The 18,424-nt window shown below is 50.1% G+C and overlaps 1 protein-coding gene across 1 annotated transcript in view; it reads left to right on the top strand.

The window, feature by feature from the left end:
• Positions 1-17,547, top strand: part of VIPR2 (vasoactive intestinal peptide receptor 2) — a 123,019-nt gene extending 105,472 nt beyond the window's left edge. Inside the window, exons 18-25 of the mRNA XM_011941604.1 lie at positions 4,949-5,090; positions 11,031-11,181; positions 11,920-11,980; positions 13,328-13,397; positions 13,677-13,768; positions 15,888-16,017; positions 16,086-16,127; positions 17,172-17,547. Of these exons, the coding sequence (XP_011796994.1) occupies positions 4,949-5,090; positions 11,031-11,181; positions 11,920-11,980; positions 13,328-13,397; positions 13,677-13,768; positions 15,888-16,017; positions 16,086-16,127; positions 17,172-17,345 (862 nt within the window). The 3' untranslated portion in view covers positions 17,346-17,547. The remainder of the gene's footprint in view (positions 1-4,948; positions 5,091-11,030; positions 11,182-11,919; positions 11,981-13,327; positions 13,398-13,676; positions 13,769-15,887; positions 16,018-16,085; positions 16,128-17,171) is intronic.
• Positions 17,548-18,424: the final 877 nt, after the last annotated feature.

Here is an 18,424-nt window from a genome sequence, read left to right as displayed (position 1 = left end):
CTAGTTCTGATTTATATTATGGAAAGTTTATTTCCACATACTTTTTCATACCTAGCTATGTCACAAATGAGCTCTCCTTTCTTCAAGGTTTCAAAATCAACAGGATAGCAATGAGAAAACATAAATTATATTGTCATTTTGCCTTTGATAATTGGATATTTGGGAAGCACTTATTGTTTGAGAAAAATCTTGACTTGGAGTTACCAATAGAGTGAATATTGTAAAATTCTTCCATGACTTACCCAAGCATTGGCAAAGAACACTAGATCATTAAGTTCATTGTCTCGTTTCTTTCAGCTGTTGTGTAAATGCTCAGCGATTCAAACCTTTTGCACATAAATATTGAAAGATTTTAACAACTACATTCTTGATGGTTTTTCTAGAGTCTGCTTCATAAAATGGAACACAAATACTTTCAACAGTATTATACAGTGGAATGAAGCAATAATGGAAATATCTGTCCCTTGTTTTAAATTCCAAATGAATTGCAGTAAATTCAGATTTTTGACCTGCCATCGCTGGAGCAGTGTCTGTCATAATAGAAACTGGTTTTTTCATATATAACTGAATTCTTTGATAAATGGAAACTATGACAAAATATTTACACCATAGTTTCTAATTTTTAGGCCATCAATTGACATTTGTTTATAAATTTGGAATTCCTCTAAAATTAAAGAATTCAAAATATTAATTGTCCAGTGAGTGTCTCTTAACCACACAACTCATTAAAAACCAAAGAGAAGTACTTGCAAGTTTTCAAGTTTTAAATTAAAGGATACTTCATAATTTTTTTTTTTTTTTAAGACAAAGTTTCGCTCGTGTTGCCCAGGCTGGAGCGCAATGGCACAATCTTGGCTCCTGAGTTCAAGCGCCTGAGTTCAGTCTCAACCTCTGCCTCCCGGGTTCAAGCGATTCTTCTGCCTCAGCCTCCCAAGTAGCTGGAATTACAGGCACCCACCACCAAGCCAGGCTAATTTTTGTATTTTTAGTAGAGACGAGGTTTCACCATGTTGATCAGGCTGGTCTTGAACTCCTGACCTCAGGTGATCCACCTGCCTCGGCCTCCCAAAGTGCTGGGATTACAGGCATGAGTCACCACGCCTGGCCCAGGATCTTTAATAATGTTAGAAAGGGCTTGTACTCTGTGGGCAATAGTTTGGCTTAATTGAAAATTTTCACTTTTTGTAAAATATCTTTCTTAGTCTGTTCTTTATATTAACATCCTTTTGGATAAAAATTATTTTTCTTTTTTATGCAAGAATCCAAATTGTTTTACAGCTGGCCATAATTGTTTAAAAATTTGAGGGTTAGGGTGGATTTTCAAAATTTGTGGTAAAATACCCATAACACAAAATTTACCATTTGTGCCATCTTAAGGTACACAATTCCTTGGCATTAAGCACCTTCACAGTGTTGTGTAACTATCACCATTATCTAGTTCCTGAACTTCCTGTTGTCCCAAAAGGAAGCCTCCCACACATTAGGCAGTCACTCCCCATCCCCCCCGGCTCCTGGAAACCAGAATCGGCCTTCTCTATGGAATTGCCTCCTCTGGATGCATCATACAGTATGTGGCCTTTTGTGACTGGTGTCTTTACTTAGCATAATGTTTCCAGGTTCCATCCACGTCAGTACTCCATGCCTCCTTATGGTTGAATAGTATTTAGTTGTGTGGATATGCCACATTTTGTGTATCCATTCATCTGCTCACGGACATTTGAACTGTTCCACCATTTGCCTGTTGTGAATACAGCTGCCGTGAACATTCATGTACATGTTTTGTTTGAATACTTGCTTCCAACTCTTTGGGGTGTATACCTACAAGTGAAATTCTGGGACATATTGTAATTCTGTGTTGAGAAACCACCCAACTGCTTTCCACAACGACTGTACCATTTTACATTTCCACTAGCAATATATGAGGGTGCCAGTTTCTTCACACCCATCCAATACTTTTTATTTTGTTTTCTTAATTTATTATTATTATTACTATTGCCATCCTAGTGGTATGCAGTGATGTCACATTATGGTTTTATGTGCTTATTGACCATTTGTATATCTTCTTTGGAGAAATCAATAGTCGAGTTTTTGCCTATTTTCTAATTGGGTTTTGGTTGTTGAGTTGTAAGAGTTCTTTGTGTATTTTGGATACTAATCCTTATCAGATATATAATTTCTAGACATTTTCTCCCATTCTGTAGGTTTTCTTTGAATTCTCTTAGTAATGTCCTTTAATACGTGAAAGTTTTCAATGTTGATGAAGTCCACTTTTTCTGTTGTTTTCTTGCTGTGCTTTTGGTATCATGCATAAGAACATAAGAAATCCAATAGAGCCTAATAGACTTGTGGCTGACACCACAAGTACACAGGAAATCCAAAGGTCATGAATATTTGCTCCTATGTTTTTTCAGAAGAGTTTTATGGTTTTAGCTCTTATGTTTAGGTCATTGATTCATTCTGAGTAATTTTTAATATGCTGTGAGGTAGGGGTCCAGCTGTGTGATTTTACATATGGACATCTAGTCATCACAGCACCAATCGTTGAAAAGACTATTCTTTCCCTATTGAATGTCCTTGGCACCCTTGTCAAAAATCAAATGGCCATAGTTGTGTAGGTTTATTCTGGACTCTCAGTTCTATACTGTTGATCTATATGCAGTGCCACACTATTTGGTAGTCTGTAGTAAGTTTGAAATTTTGAGACGGTGAGTTCTTCAGCTTTGTTCTTTTTAAGATTGTTTTGGTGGTTCAGGATCCCTCGTAATTCCGCATGACTTCAGGATCGTCATTTTGGCACTCCCCGATGCGTGTGCTGGTGCACTTGACGGAATTCCATAAATCTCTTAGGCTCTTGGGCTCTCCTCGTTTTCCTTCATTCTTTGTTTTCTTTCTGCTCCTCAGACTGGATAATTTCATTTGACCTCACTGCAAGTTCACAGATGACTTATTTTGCCTGCTCAAATCCAGACCGGGTGCGGTGGCTCACGCCTGTAATCCCAGCACTTTGGGAGATCAAGGCAGGTGGATCACATATGGTCAGAGGTTTGAGCCTAGCCAATATTGTGAAACCCTATCTCTACTAAAAACACAAAATTAGCTGGGCATGGTGGCAGGTGCCTGTAATCCCTGCTACTCAGAAGGCTGAGGCAGGAGAATCACTTGAATCAGGGAGGCAGAGGTTACAGTGAGCCGAGATTGCACCATTGCACTCCAGCTTGGGTGACAGAATGAGATTTTGTCTCAAAAAAAAGAAAAAAAAGAAAAAAAAAAACTGCTTTGGCCTCCCCCAGTGAATCTTTTAGTTCAGTTGTGCATTTCATCTCCAAAATTTCTACATGGTTACTTTTTGTAATTTCTGTCGCTTTTATCAATATTGTCTATGTGTTAAGACATTGTTCTCATAGTTTCCTTTATTTGTCCATGATTTTTTGTTTTAGGTTTTGTTTTGTTTTGTTTTTTTTGGTTATTGTTTTTTTTGGGGGGGGTTGGTGGTTTTTTGTGAGTTTTTTTGTTTGTTTGTTTTTGCTTTTTAAGCATATTTAAGACACTTTATTTAAAGTTGTTGCCTACGACCTTAAGTCAGAAACTTAAGATAAATCTATTTCATGTGATGCCTCAGGGATAATTTTTGTTGATTCATTTTTTTTCTCCTATAAATGGGCCATATTTTCTCTCTTTCTCTTTTTTTTTTTTTTTTTGCTTTATATTTTTTGTTGAAACTGGGCATTTTGAATATTCTGATGTGATGACTCTGGAATCACATTCTGCCCCCTCTAGGATTTGTTGTTTCTTGCTGCGGGTTGTAGTTGTTTATTTAGGGGTTTTCTAGGCTATTTTTATAAAGACTCTTGGTCTTTAGTGGTCTCTGAAGACTTTATGTACTTTTAGCTCACTCATCAGCTAGTTATTTGACAGATTTCCACACACACCTGGAGTCAAAGAGATAAAAAACTGAAAGAAAAGAAAAAGTGCCCTCTCTAGGCCTTTGCAGGCTGGCTCTGTGTTGGGAGCACTCCTTCAGTGCTTAGCCAGCCTGTTTGCAGCTCTGCCTTAGCCCTCGCCGCCTGCTTGTGCTGAGCCTAAAGAGCAGCCTGAGATAATAGCTTGTGGGATTCTCTGGTCCTTTCTGCCCTGAACGTGCACCTGGATTTCTAGGTTCCCCACTTCATGTGAGAGCTTCTTGAAGCCCTTATTCTCCAAGATTCTCACTCCCCAGCTTTTCCTCTCAGGCTATCAGAGGGCCTGTTTTTTGCTTCCACTGCCAAGTATTTCCTGAGGTGGCAGGAGCTTATTCGTTCAGCTTCCAGCATGTCTGCAAAACCACTTCTCAGCCTGAGGATTCCGAGTCTTTTGTCCAGAACCCACAGAAAGGTCAAAACAAACACAATTCCTTGGGTTTATGAAACTCCTCCAGGACCAAGTACCCACAATGGTGACATGGGCGTCTGTCTTCCAAATGACCACCATGTTGGGGTGGGGTGGACAAAAGGCGAACTAAACACAGCATGCTGTCTGCCTGTTCAGGGCCTTCCCCCCGGCTAAGGGTTCACTTGGCTGCCATAAGCCTTTGAGTGTCTTTGTTGTTGTTGTTGTTGTTTCTTGAATGGTCCCTACACCACCATTTACACTGACCTCCTTTGTTGGGATTTTAACAGTTTTTTAATTGTTGAAAGGAAACTTGTTATCAAATTCAATATGTATTTGGTAAAAACATTTCTTCATCTCATCCACTTTTATTATCTCAAAAAAATTCTTAACAGAACTTCTTCATTTTTCTCTGCCACAGCAAATTGCAGTTGCCATTCATGGTGAAATCTGCTTCATGCCCTCAACTCTTTTATTTTTCTGTGCTTCTCTGATCATAGTATGAGTTTCTCATCTCTGTCTGGTTCTCTCTCCCTCCCTCCCCTTCCCCCACCAATTCCTCTCCCCCACTGCCCCACCTCAGGAAGCTGCACTGCACCAGGAATTACATCCATCTGAACCTATTCCTGTCCTTCATCCTGAGAGCCATCTCAGTGCTGGTCAAGGACGACGTTCTCTACTCCAGTTCAGGCACGTTGCACTGTCCCAACCAGCCGTCCTCCTGGGTAAGGCTGTCCCCACCACAGGGTCCCACTCTCTTGTCCCTTTGTCTCTGTTCCCCCTTCTCACGATGAGGACGTCTCAATGCTGGTGCAGGGTCCCTGGCTGAGAAACAGAGAGTCTGGCAGAGAGGCTGGGGCCAGAGCAGGCCCAGTTGGCACTGAGACATGGGGGTGGCACTGAGGCAGGGAGGGTGGGGGTCCCAGGCACCATCAGGGCTGGGAAGTGAAAGGGCCCTGAGCTCTGACCCCCATGGAGCTAGACTGAGGAAAGGCACACCCTTCCTCATACACATCTGGGTTGAGAAATCTTGGTACAGATGAACACACACAACTCTGTTGCTTTCTATCTGAATCTCCTAGATTCTGAGTAGTAAAAACTTCCTTCCAGATTGCTGGAAGAACTTGATCTGTGTCATGGGTAAATTCCATGCAAAACCTGATTGTGAACCCAGTTGCGTGTCTGTGAATATCTTGGGTCCAACTCTTTGATCTGAGGATAATCTTAATTATTAGTTCCTACAAATGCAGTACAGGATGTTTCACTCCACCTACGCCCTTCCCCTCGGCTGTATTTGTGGTGGTTATTGGTGGTTATCTAGCACCTAATCAAGTCAGTTTAACGTAGCAAGTGCTGTTGAGTGCCTCCTACATGCAGGCCGTTCTACCAAGCACATCCCTGCTGGCCCAGAGCACTCCACATGCTCAGTATCTTTGTGAAGGATTCATGCCCTTGGTACCTCACTCTCGACCCAAGACCCTCGCTACCAAGGTTCTTATGAAGGAACCAGGAGCACTAGACTTGGATAGGTCCGTCTGCTGGCACAGATTTGAATTAACTTAGTTTTAAGGTAGTAATGCCGTTTATAACCGCACAGACGTCAGCTGTTTCATAGCCCCTGTCGTCTTCATGCAGGAAATGTGCCTCTGGGGATAAGCTGGTGCGTGATGCCTGTGAATCAGGTTTGCTGTGATAACAAAATTAAAAACAAGATTCTTCACCTGGCAAGCCCCTGTCCCCAGGTGGAGTTGGGCCCCTGGAGTTCCTGGCCTGGGAAGAGGGTCTCCCCACATGTATAACGGTGGTCATCGCCCATAAGAAGTGTGAGGACAGTGTCAGATTCTCTCTCACCAAGATGGTTTCAGGCTTCACTCTGAGGATCCTCCTGCCCTTAGCTCTTCATGAAGAAAGCAGTCACCCTCGACAGACACTTGACAGACACTCAGAGGACCACTGGGACCCATGACAGACCCTCAACGGACCCATAACATCGAAAGCAGTGACCCATGACAGACCCTTAGGACCCATGACTGACTCTCAGGACCCACGACGGACCCTCAACGGACCTGCCATGTAGAAACCAATGACCCATAACAGACCCTCAGGACCCGAGACATAGAAAGCAGTGATCCTCGATAGACCTTTAGGACCCTCAACAGACCCTCAGGACACACAACAGACCCTCAGTAGACCCCGGCCGACCCTGGAGGACCTGCGACACAGAAAGTGGTGGCCCTTGGGACTGGGTGCTGGCCTGGAGCAGCAGCTCTCTACTCTCCCCTACTGCTTCAACCCGAGAGGAGTGCCCAGAACCTCCGAGGCGAGTGGATTTGAGCCAGCGTGGCTGCCCCACTGGGAGGGCCTGGCCTCCCGCACACCGCACAGAGCCTCCTCTAAATGCCGGGCTGTTTCTGTGGACACTGTGGGTGAACACTCATTCGCCTTTAAAAGAGCTGTTGCCCCATTTCACAGACGAGGAAACTGGGCTGAGGGAAACCCAACAAGTGGCGTGGAGTCTCGGGATCCAAAGCCCAGGTGCAGGTGGGGCCCCACGACACCCAGCAGCACGGAGCCTGTTCCCAGCGTCGAGCTCTGTGACGACAGAGGGAGTCGGCTTTGCCCCTTATGCCAGATGCCCCGCGACTCTAGTACCTGAGAGGGGAAAGCAGAGGCAAAGGGAAAAGCGTGTGACCGACGGAGGAGGGAGGGGACAGAGGACAGGAGGGAGGGGAGATGCCTGAGCCAGAGAGGAGCCAAGCTGGGTCTTCCCTCTTGCTTCCTCTAAAGAATGCTCAGGCTTTAAATAAACAAGTGAGCCAGAAATACAGTCAGACCTCAGCATGAGGAACAGGAAAAATATCTTTCCTTCCAGTTGCATTTTTTTGTATATTTTTTGTTCCCAACTGACTTCATCAAACAAAGATTATCCTCCCAAGCAGAACACCTGGGGCAGCCCCCCCCCCAAAATAGGTGCAGGGTCTTTTTCTCACGACATTAGGATCAGCCAAGAACATGAAAAGTTCTCTTCTTGGCCCCTTCCACACGGCCTAGACAGAGACACAGTTTCCTCTGGGGCCCTGGGCTGTCCCGGGACATGGAGCAGACCTGCCCTTTATTCTTACTGTTGGCCACAGCAGGTTCCCCCAGGGTCTGGGACTCCCAGAAGCACACCCCTAGGCTTCCTAAGCTGAATCCTGCCTGCCTCACATGCACGTGTGCACATACTCACACGCTCACACAGAGGCTCCCCGACAAGGCCACGGGGCTGAGGAGGGACCAGCTGCTGATTGGGCACTGGGCCTTGGTGGGTCTCCTGGCTTGGGGTCCTCACATCAACCGTGTGGGTGGCAGCTGGCCCTGGAGGCCCCTCCTGCAGTGCTCTGGAGCCTGTGTAATGAGGTGTGAAGGTCACACTGTAGAAAATGAAGTCCGCAGAGGCCTTGTCATTCCCCAAAACCTCCCTTCCTCACAGTGTGCTTATTTGGTGAATGGGCACATGGGAAAAAATGCAGAGATGTTTTTGTTACCATTTAAAAGAAAATGGAATCATCTTCAGCACACTCCTTCTGCGTCCTCTTTGCTCCTTCAGCAGGATGTCCCAGGGCCCCACCAGGTCGGCGCCTGCTTTCAGGCAGCACACAGCCCCTCGTGTAGCGTGGCGTTCTCCACGGAGCCCATCCCCCGGTATGGGGTCCGCTCTGCCCTTTATTTTTCTCTTTTGCCACTGCGGGCATCACCGGACATGTGTCTTATGGACAGGTGTTCTTATTTCTGTCGGACGGAACTCTCCAGTGAGGCTGCCAGGTCCGAGGCTGTCTCTGTCCTCGTGTGCTGCTGTTGCAGACATTTACTTCTCAGTTCTGGAGGCCTGAGACCAAGGCACCGCCAGATTCGGGTCTGACTTCTCGGTGTCCTCACGTGGTGGAAGGGGCGAGGGATGTTGCTGGGGTCCCTTTACAGGGGCACTAATCCCATCGCGAGACTCCACCGCTGTGACAAGGCCCCACCCACCAACACTCCCACAGCGGGTGGCCTTCAACCCCTGAATTCTGGCAGCATAAAGAAGCCTCCCGCCCACTGCAAAGGGCGTTTGCATGTTTTTAGTTTTGTTGTGTTTGTTTTGTTTTTGGCACAGACTCTCACTCTGTTGTCCAGGCTGAGTGCAGTGGCACGATCTCGGCTCACTGCAACCTCCACCTCCCAGGTTCAGGCGATTCTCATGTCTCAGCCTCCTGAGTAGCTGGGATCACAGGCAGGCGTCACCACACCCAGCTAATTTTATTTCATTTTATTTTATTTGTATTTTTAGTAGAGACGGGGTTTCACTATGTTGGCCAGGCTGGTCTTGAACCCCTGACCTCAAGTGATCCACCCACCTTGGCCTCCCAAAGTGCTGGGATTATAGGTGTGAGCCACCGCACCCAGCTGCCTGTGTATTTTTAAATTGTAGTAAATCTATCTTGCTAGCTTGCCTTCCAAAAGGCTGAGACAGCTGACAGCGGCACGTACGATCACACCAGAGCCCAAGACCTGACTAGTTTTACCGTTTTGCCTGTCTGGTGGCGTTGGCACTGCCTCTGTGACTCTCATGCACACTCCGGGGCAGGGCACCTGCTGAGAACCGGCATCTTTCCACAAGCTGTTCCGGCCCTCTAAAACACCACATTCATCTGTAATATTGGTATCATAAAAATTAAACATTTGTCATTTCCATTGTAAATATGTTTCCAAATTCATCATTTGTCAATTGTATTTTTATGGTATTTTTGCCATCCAAAAGCTTTTAAAGTTTATATAACCAAAATTACCTTCTATCCTTTTAGCACTTCTTGTTTTCATTTCAGATTTCCCGTCTTAGTTAAGAGGTTTCTATTCTGAGATTGTTCATTTGTGTCTTGGTTCATCTGCAATTTACTCCTTGTGTTTAAGACGCGGTCTTTTACCGAGAGACAAAGGAAGGCACGTTGCATCCAGATGGGTCACCAACTCCCAGAATCCCACCTCCCAGAGATTTTAAAACTTGATTTATTTCACTTTACTATTCAAATGAGTGGCAATAAGTCACAAATGGACTTACTGCGACTCTCCTGTGTTCATGGCTGTGTTATCATGTGTGTCTTTCCGCGTAAGAGGCTCTGTCCTGATGCCCAGGGTAGAACTTGCTGGGATCTGAGTGTCCATTCAGCAGGTGTTGACTCACGAGATCCGCCTGCAGGCGCTCGGCTCGCTGTGGTGGCAACGACGGACAATAAGGGTAACTCTCACCTGTGCAATGCCTCAGAAAATGAAGCACCTATCCTTCTGTTCTTAGGAAAGAGAAAAAGCAGAGGAAGGCAAGGCAGATCCAGGGCGCTGGGAAGGTCAGGGGCAGCCTGCAGGGCTCAGTGGCTCTCAGGACCCTGGAGGCCAAATTGAAAGGCCACCATATGAAAGTATAAGTATATCCGCCCATATACACATATAAGTATATCCACCCATCTATATCTACCCATATGTAAAAATATATTCACCCATGTATATGTATAGGGATAGCCATCTGCTATATGTATATAGTATATCCACCCATATATATAAGTATATCCACCCACAAATATGTATAGGTGTATCCATCTGATGTATGTATCAGATATACCTATATCTGCCTGTACATGTGTATATCTACCTACATATGTCTATAGATATATATGAACATAAATATAGAAATAAGAATGGAAATGAAAATACTATTTTTCAGCACGCTTTATATAAGCTTAGTGATTAAAAGTAGCAGTTTCGTGGTTGCTCATGAAGCTGAAATGCCTGGTGCATTTAGTTAGATGAAGGTCTGAGAGATTAAAATAGATTTATTTCATATAATATGTAATTCTTTCCCAGTGAAAATCCTTTTAAAATCTCCTCAGAAAATATTTTATTTGCTAGATTTATCGTTTTCCCCTTTATTTTTTCATGTTTTATTAAGTTACCCAATATTAAAACCAGTTTTTTACAATTGAAGAACTTACATAGTTGTCAAAAATTTAAAAGAAAAGTCTGGGGGCATGGTGTAGGTCCATTGTTTTCTCTTCCCAGGCACTGCGCACCTGAGCTGCTAGTGAGGGCAACTGGCGGGTGTCCCACCCTCTACCTGCACTCGTGCTCTATTCACACAAAGGGACAGAGGCCAGAGTCCTGGGCAGCTGCAGGGCCCCTGCCACCCACACCTCGCCCCTGGGACCTCCTGCTGGCTCTTCTGGTTCTTCTTTGCTGGCTGGCAGGACCACTGCGGGGGTTCCTGTGGTGAAGCAGGTCAGAGAAGGGGAAGTGGAGGAGCCGAGGGGAGGGGCCGAGAACAGGAGGGCCAGGGAGCTGTGCGGCCTGTCTAAGACCTTCCAGCAGTAAGTGAGCTCCTGGCCAGCAACAGTGAGTAAGCTCGTCTCAGGGAGGGCTGTTCACAGTTGCCTCTGCAGTGATCTTCCCCGGAGCCGCGGATACAAAGGGCCTGGTGCTCCCAGCAGCATTCCTGGCCAGCACCCTGGCCACTGTGTTAATCACTTTCTGTCCTGATGGCACCGGTGTCTCCTCCTTCCTTGCACAGATACCAAGTGCCCTGTGTCCTGGAGCAGCGCTGCCTGCTGGAGCTGTTGTTACCAGATGAGGTCATGCTCTCCTCTGTTTGCGGTTTCCAGGTGGGCTGCAAGCTGAGCCTGGTCTTCCTGCAGTACTGCATCATGGCCAACTTCTTCTGGCTGCTGGTGGAGGGGCTGTACCTCCACACCCTCCTGGTGGCGGTGCTCCCCCCCGGAAGGTGCTTCCTGGCCTACCTCCTGATCGGATGGGGTAAGCGTGCCCCTTCCCACCCACAAAACCTGCATCCCATCCCATCTGACCAAACAACGCAATCACTTTCAGCTCAGCAAAACACTTTGCCGCCCCTGTAGAATGCATGTCAGGGTCATATCATGAAGAACTCTTCTAGGATGACTGGAGGCTCCTACGAACAACACATTAATATTTCTGGTAACCAGGAACCTAGTTTAAAATACTCCCATTCCTGGCCCCTTTTACCCCAATTCAAACTGGGCTGTTAACAAAACAGTGTCCTCCTCCCCGCCTCTACCCAGTTCACCTTTCACTGAGGGTGGGGATCAGAGAGGAGAGGGGTTGAGGCCATACCAGGTAGCGGAAGCCTTGCCTTGCCCAGGGTTGGAAAGGGGTGCAAATGCGGGACATCCTCATGAACAGGATGAGACAAACGCAGCCAATAGCTCCGCGGGTGGCTGCAAAATCAGTGAACACATCTCCTCCTGGCACGTTCCACTCCGTGGCCTTCAGTAATAACACTTCCCATGTGCAATGACAAGTCTCAGATTCTTGGCTCTCAAGCACGTGTTTAATTATCTTCACTGTTACCAAGGCATGAGCATAAACTTGTAAATATTTACCAAGACTTTAAACGAGATCACACTTAATATTCCCGTGAGAAGGAGTGTCCTTGAGGGTTCTGCTGGTGAAGGCACCCATCTGTGTGCGTGCCCACCGCTCTGATCACCTGCGTAACCAGGCATCTCTCTCTAGGCCTCCCCACCGTCTGCATCGGTGCGTGGACTGCAGCCAGGCTCTACTTAGAAGACACCGGGTGAGTCCATGCCCAGACCGCAGACTCGAAAACGGGCCCGGCAACGTCTGGCAACACGAAGTCCTTTGGAAGCCAGGAGCTTACCTGGTTGGAAGGACAGGGAGCGTTTGCGGCCAACCGACAGCCACGCAGGAAGCTTCTGGGCGATTCATGGGGAGAAATCCTATGAGGTTGGAGTATTGGAGGAAGCCCCGTGCAGGAGACAGGAAGTGAGCCAGGTGTTGCAGCATAGTTGAGATTGGGATAAACCAGGCAGAGACTGGGGCAGCCCCTTCGGTGGGCACAGTGATGGCCACAGAAGAAAACCAAGTGCCCTGCACATTGTTTACCTGTAGCAAAGTGGAAGGTCAGGTGATGGTGGCTGCAGGGCCCCCCAGCACTCCCTAAGCACTGGTGTGGGCTTGTGCGGCCCGGAGTGCTTCTCCCCTGTGCTCACCCTGAGCGAGACCGCAGCCTAGACATGAGCACACGTGGTTCCAGCACAAATATCCTGCCTTTTAAAGGGCCTCAGTGTACATCGGTTATCCACTGCTAAGTAACAAATCACTCCAAGATTTGGCGATTTAAAACACCCACCGTCTTGTTACGGTGTGATTCTGCACCTGATGACCTGGGAGGACTCAGCAGGGGCACTTCTGGCCTTAAGGACTGGTCCCCCTTGATCCCCTTCGGCCAGTCTGAGACTGCACCAGCCGGAAGGCTCCTGCCCTCAGCCTCCGAGGGAAAGCATGGACCCAGGCCTGAGATGGAGTTTCTGCTTTATGGGAGGGCTGCAGACTCCCAGCGCAGGGTGTAGACCCTGGGGAGAATCACTGAGGCGTTTTACAAGCCAGGGGTCACAGCTTCCTGCTGGAGACACCCCATGCACTGAAAATCAAAATGAAATGCAGCTCACCCACCTCAGTCACTCTAAGGATGTTTTAAACCTTTTGCCATGCACATGCAAACCATTTGGGAGGTGAGGGGAAGCTAATTTTCAGGAGGAAGGTTCTTTTCTCCTGATGTCGGCTGAATGGGGCTGACACACGCTTTCATGCTCAGAGTGGAGGGCGTCAGCGGCCGTCCTGCCCTTGTCCCGGCTTCTGGGGCCGCGCCTCCATTCCTCCTCCCCACAAGCCGACTATTGTTTTGAGAAGCATAAAACGAAACACAGTCACTCGCTGGGACAGATTCCTTTACGATCTGTCAGTGCAGAGAAATTGTGCTTCCACAGTCGGGGGAGCGGGCAGGTTGGGAGGGGCAGACGGCCCCACTGGCAGGCACAGGCGCGAGGCAGGCGCTCATTCTCCTGTGCCCGTCTTGCGAAAGTGGTTGGTGGTAACCTGATTTCCCGTCTGTCTCCGACAGTTGCTGGGATACGAACGACCACAGTGTGCCCTGGTGGGTCATACGAATACCGATTTTAATTTCCATCATTGTAAGTCGCCCCTGTTGAAGCGTGAATTACCTGTGGAGTCACACACTTGGGTAGACAGCAGGCCTGCCATCCTTTATTAAACAGAAATGACCCCATTCCACGCCTCCACTCAGCCTTCCCGGAAAAGGGCCCCTTCAGGCGTGTGGACTTCCACAGGCAGTTCCCAGGGAAGGAGGGAGGGACTGAGGGAGTGGAGGGGAGGGTCGAAATCAGGTGGACTTCAGGGCAAATTAGGGATCCACGTATCCATTTCACAAACTTACTGTCTCTTTTGTGCAGGTCAATTTTGTCCTTTTCATTAGTATTATACGAATTTTGCTGCAGAAGTTAACGTCCCCGGATGTCGGCGGCAATGACCAGTCTCAGTACAAGTGAGTGTGTGTCCCGGCCTGGCCGTCCCTGGTGGGGAGGCTGTATGGAGACAGGAAACCCCCCGCTGCCAGGAAGGCCCTGGAGGTGCGGCGACTCTGGGGTCAGGCCTCGAGGCTGGACCCCAGGGCTCTGTTCCTGCCCAAAGCTCAGAGAGGCACTGGACAGCATTTCCCTGGCTAAGTAACAAATCACTCCAAAATTGGGTGGTTTAAAATACCCACCGTCTAGATAGGGTGTGATTCTGCACCTGACGACCTGGGAGGACTCAGCAGCGGCACTTCTGGCCTTGGCGACTGTGAAAGTCAAGCACCATTTCTTTTATTTGAAGGCCAGAAGAAAGTCCTCTTTAGTGCGCTTGCTTGTTTAAGCATCTGCCCACTTGCGTGTTATACAGCCTGTCTTCTTCTCCTTGGCCACACATGATTTTTATTTTACATTTAATTCTGTCCCCCTCAGACCACATGGTCCATGGCTGTGTGTCTACTGCCAGCCCTAATAGCAGGCCTTGTGCTTCATAACAATTCAGAAAGCATTCCCTGCCCGTGTGATTACATGGAGATGGCATCGTGACCTCCCTTCAGTAGGTGAAGACGGCAGATGTTCAGCCAGTCACCCCCAGTCATCCAGCTAATTCATGATGATCCGGGGAATCTATAAAGTAATGTAAAGACTCCATAAATTTACATCAAGAATTTATTTTTTTAAAAAAAGGTAAAAACTAAAATTCAAGTATAAACTAAACACTGACTTGGTGTGGAAATGGTTGGCCCAGCCCAGAAGGCACCTTGGGCTCAGACTGGCCGGGATGGAAGGGAGCAGGAACCCCGCCACCTGGCCTAGGAGGGGCCTGGCCTGCATTTCCCTGTTCTCCCACCTTAGAAAATGGGTGGGTTTGGGGAGGGGCGGTTAGACAGGAGCATGGCCAAGAGCCCCAAAGCTGGGTGCAGATACCAGCCGGTGCCCTGAGGGAAGTCACTTTGCCACTCCATGCCTCAGCTTCCTCATCTCTAAGATGGAAGTAATAATGTCACTAAGGTTAGGAGGATCAGTGCAGTCTATATTTGCAGGATATTTGCTGCCTGGCACCAGAGTATTGCAAAAGAGTCTGGTAAACCAGAGAATCTAATTCTGCCGCGTGGTATCTGAATCCAGGGAGTATCCGCCTCTGCCCGCCCACATGAGGGATGGGATCCCACGTCAGACCCCGCATGGCAGCATGACCTTGTCACTGCTCAGGGGAGGCCAGTGGTGCCTGCGTGGCAGAGACCCCAGAATAAGTCATTCTTGGTTGCCCTTCAGGTTGGACTTGGATTTCCTGTGAATCTTGTTTGGTTTCTGTGCTGACCTTTGCATTGGTTCTTGGGGAGTGTTTGTTAAATAGGACTTGGAGATGGATGCTTTTATTTTGGAATCAAAATTAAATGGGGACAATAACATCGGTTCGCTTTCCAGGACAACAGAAAAGGCCGAGACACCCTTGAGGCCACACAAGGTCCTTTCTGTGTACCTCTCTGGTCACAGAAGTAGCAAAACCTCCCCGGACAGGGGCCAGGAGCTCAGCCACAGGGAGGCCTCTTTTCCAACAAACCTCAGATGCATTAATAGAGGCAATTAGGTGGGTCTTCTGCTGCTGACTGAGGGGCCTGGCTCCCGCAGAGCCCAGCTGTTATGAGCTGCAGGTCCGGGAGCAGGATCGGGCCTCATCATTTAAACGTGCACGTGGCCACGGTGGAGGCCAGGCTTCTTGTCCCGTGCCTGCCTCAGGATGGGCCGGGCTCCCAGGCAGGGCCTGTGCAGGTTTTGGGTCACTCACAGGGAATCTTGCCCCTGCCAGCCATGAAACCCAGAACATGGCGTGTGTCCTTGTGAGGGAATTTGGGAGAAACAGACACTTTCTGAAATGCACGTTCCCAGGCCCTGAGTGCTGGATCTGCACAGGGGCCTCAGACAGAAACGTAAAGAAGCAGTGGTTTTTCTGGTTAGGTGGCGATTCCAGTGGTGGAGAGGGAGTGTGGAGCCCCTCCCACACCCAGCTGCCCAGTCCTGAGAAAGACCCTGCCAGGCGTGCAGCGGGTCCGCAGGTCCCGCAGCTGAGCTGGCTTCTCTTCTTCTGTGCAGGAGGCTGGCCAAGTCCACGCTCCTGCTCATCCCGCTGTTTGGCGTCCACTACATGGTATTTGCCGTGTTTCCCATCAGCATCTCCTCCAAATACCAGATACTGTTTGAACTGTGCCTCGGGTCATTCCAGGTAGGTATGCAGAGGTGGCCACCCTCCCCCGAGCGCGGGTCCTGCCTCACCTTCTCTTCTCATTGCAGGGCCTGGTGGTGGCCGTCCTCTACTGTTTCCTGAACAGTGAGGTAAGTTCATGGCCGCCTTGGAACCACGTGCAGGTACTCAGTTGGTTCCTGAAATGCTGCCCAGCCTGGTGCCCTGGCCCCCACACGCGCCTGTCTTCCGTGGGCTGGACTCACTGCCCAGGCCCCCACAGTTCTCTGTGGCCCCATCAGAGAACCCACAATGACACAGGCAAACCCACTCTTCTGGACCCAGCTTCCAAACCCTGCCGTCCGTCTGTGCACCCCAAGTAGCATCAACTGCCATCCCTCTCAGAGCCCTCTTGGGAAGGCTCCTGGCTGGGTCTAGACAGAATCCGTTTTTCCCCACGGACAGCCTCTTGCTCCTGACCATAGCTTGTGAGTCCCAGAAAGCCCTGCCTGGGCTGCGGGGTGAGGCTGCACAGCATTTTGTGAGTCCCTGGGGACGAAGCCAGGAACCGAGCTCTGCCCTGCGTTCATCCCCAGCCAGGGGTGCTGTCTCTGGGCTGCTCCAGCGGCCTCACCCCGTCCCCTGACCCCTGACCCTCCCGCCCCACGCTGCAGTCCCTGGCGCTTGCTTTGCTTGACATGCAACTTTCACCAGCACGGCTTCTGCAAAGCTGGGCCTGTATGGTGCCACGTGTCCTTCTCCCTCCTCTGCTTTCCGGGCACCCGTCACTCATCCACGCCCCCTCCCAGGGCTAACATTCCCTACCCGCTGGGAACAGGGAAGGAACCGGAGGCCCAGCACTGTCACACCCCGGCTGCTAAGGAAAATCTTTTCAGAAAAAAAACAAATCATCTCAGACTGTGGGACAGCGCTTGCCGTAGCAGTGGGACGCCTGAACCACCCACGCACAGCCTTAGCGTGGCTGCGTCCCCCGCCCTCCTGTGGCCTCCAGTTCCCGCTCCCTCCAGCCTCTTCCCCCAAGCCGTTTGTTTCTGCCCGTCTGATGGGAACACAGATGTCGCCCCACCCTCCACGCGGCAGCAGGCGGGAGGGCGAGCTGGAGGCTCCGTGGTTCCCAGAGCACCCGCACGCCCCTGCCCAGGCTCACGGGCGCTCCGGTGCCCTCACCTCCCCAGGTGCAGTGCGAGCTGAAGCGAAAATGGCGAAGCCGGTGCCCGACCCCGTCCACGAGCCGGGATTACAGGGCCTGCGGCTCCTCCATCTCCCGCCACGGCTCGGAGGGCGCCCTGCAGTTGCAGCGCGGCTGCCGCGCCCCGTCCTTCCTGCAGACGGAGACCTCGGGCCTCTAGCCCCGCCCTGGCCGTGGGACGCGGCGGGAGGCCACGGCGAGGCTTCTGCGGGGCTGAGACGCCGGCTCCTCCTTCCAGGAGCCCGAGCCGCCTGTCGGGCGGCCCAGCGCGGTCCTGGCGCATCAACTTGTCCACTAAGCCGCACACCTGGAACCGGGGTCGTGTGGTCACTGACTCGATTTAAACTCCAGCGTTTAGATAATCTTGTTCAAAATGTGTTTCAGCCGAACAGTGGATCCATTTTCTTTCTTTCTTTCTCTTTTTTTTTTTTTTTCTTGAGACAGTCTCACTCTGTCGCCCGGGCTGGAGTGCAGTGGCCGGATCTCAGCTCCTGCAACCTCCGCCTCCCGGGTTCACGCGGTTCTCCTGCCTCAGCCTCCCGTGTAGCTGGGACTACAGGCGCCGCCACCTCGCCCGGCTAGTTTTTCGTATTTTTAGTAGAGACAGGGTTTCACCCTGTTAGCCAGGATGGTCTCCATCTCCTCACCTCGTGATCCGCCTGCCTCGGCCTCCCAAAGTGCTGGGATTACAGGCGTGAGCCACTGCGCCGGGCCCAAGAGAATAGGGGGGCCAAGGAGCAAATGCGGAAATGCAGTTGTGTGGTCCAGCACGGGCCTGGGCGCCCACCGGGTGCCGTCTGTCCCACATCAGGGCAGCCTCCCGGGTCCCATAAGGGCAGGCCCTTCATCTGCAGGACAGAGGGAAGCCACTCAGGGCCCCCCGACGTTAGGACCAGGAGAAATCAACAGGAGGGCAGCCCTTCTCCCTCCAGGGGCCCCCACCCGGCCCACCTGCCCAAGCCCTGCCCCACCCAACTTTTTCCACAGGGCTGTTCTGCCTCCCCAAGGAAGGCGGGCTGAGGAGACCACCAGATCAGGAGAGCAAGGTCATGCAGGAGGGGGCGTCTCCACACAGGTGTTCCGTGGGAGCCTCAGCAGCCCTGGCCCTGCCTCAGGAGGTCACCTGCCGCCCTGTGGGTGCCGCAGAGCCCGACGCTCAGCCCCAGGCTGGCTGCAGCCAGGCCTGCAGGTCCCTGGTGATGGCATTATGTGGGGCGCAGGATACAGCTGGGTGGGAAC

Source organism: Colobus angolensis, unplaced genomic scaffold, assembly GCF_000951035.1.
Source record: "Colobus angolensis palliatus isolate OR3802 unplaced genomic scaffold, Cang.pa_1.0 Scaffold2, whole genome shotgun sequence".
NCBI lineage: Eukaryota > Metazoa > Chordata > Mammalia > Primates > Cercopithecidae > Colobus > Colobus angolensis.
The sequence above is the reverse complement of the archived record's forward strand: the minus strand, read 5'-3'. Positions and strand labels throughout refer to the sequence as shown.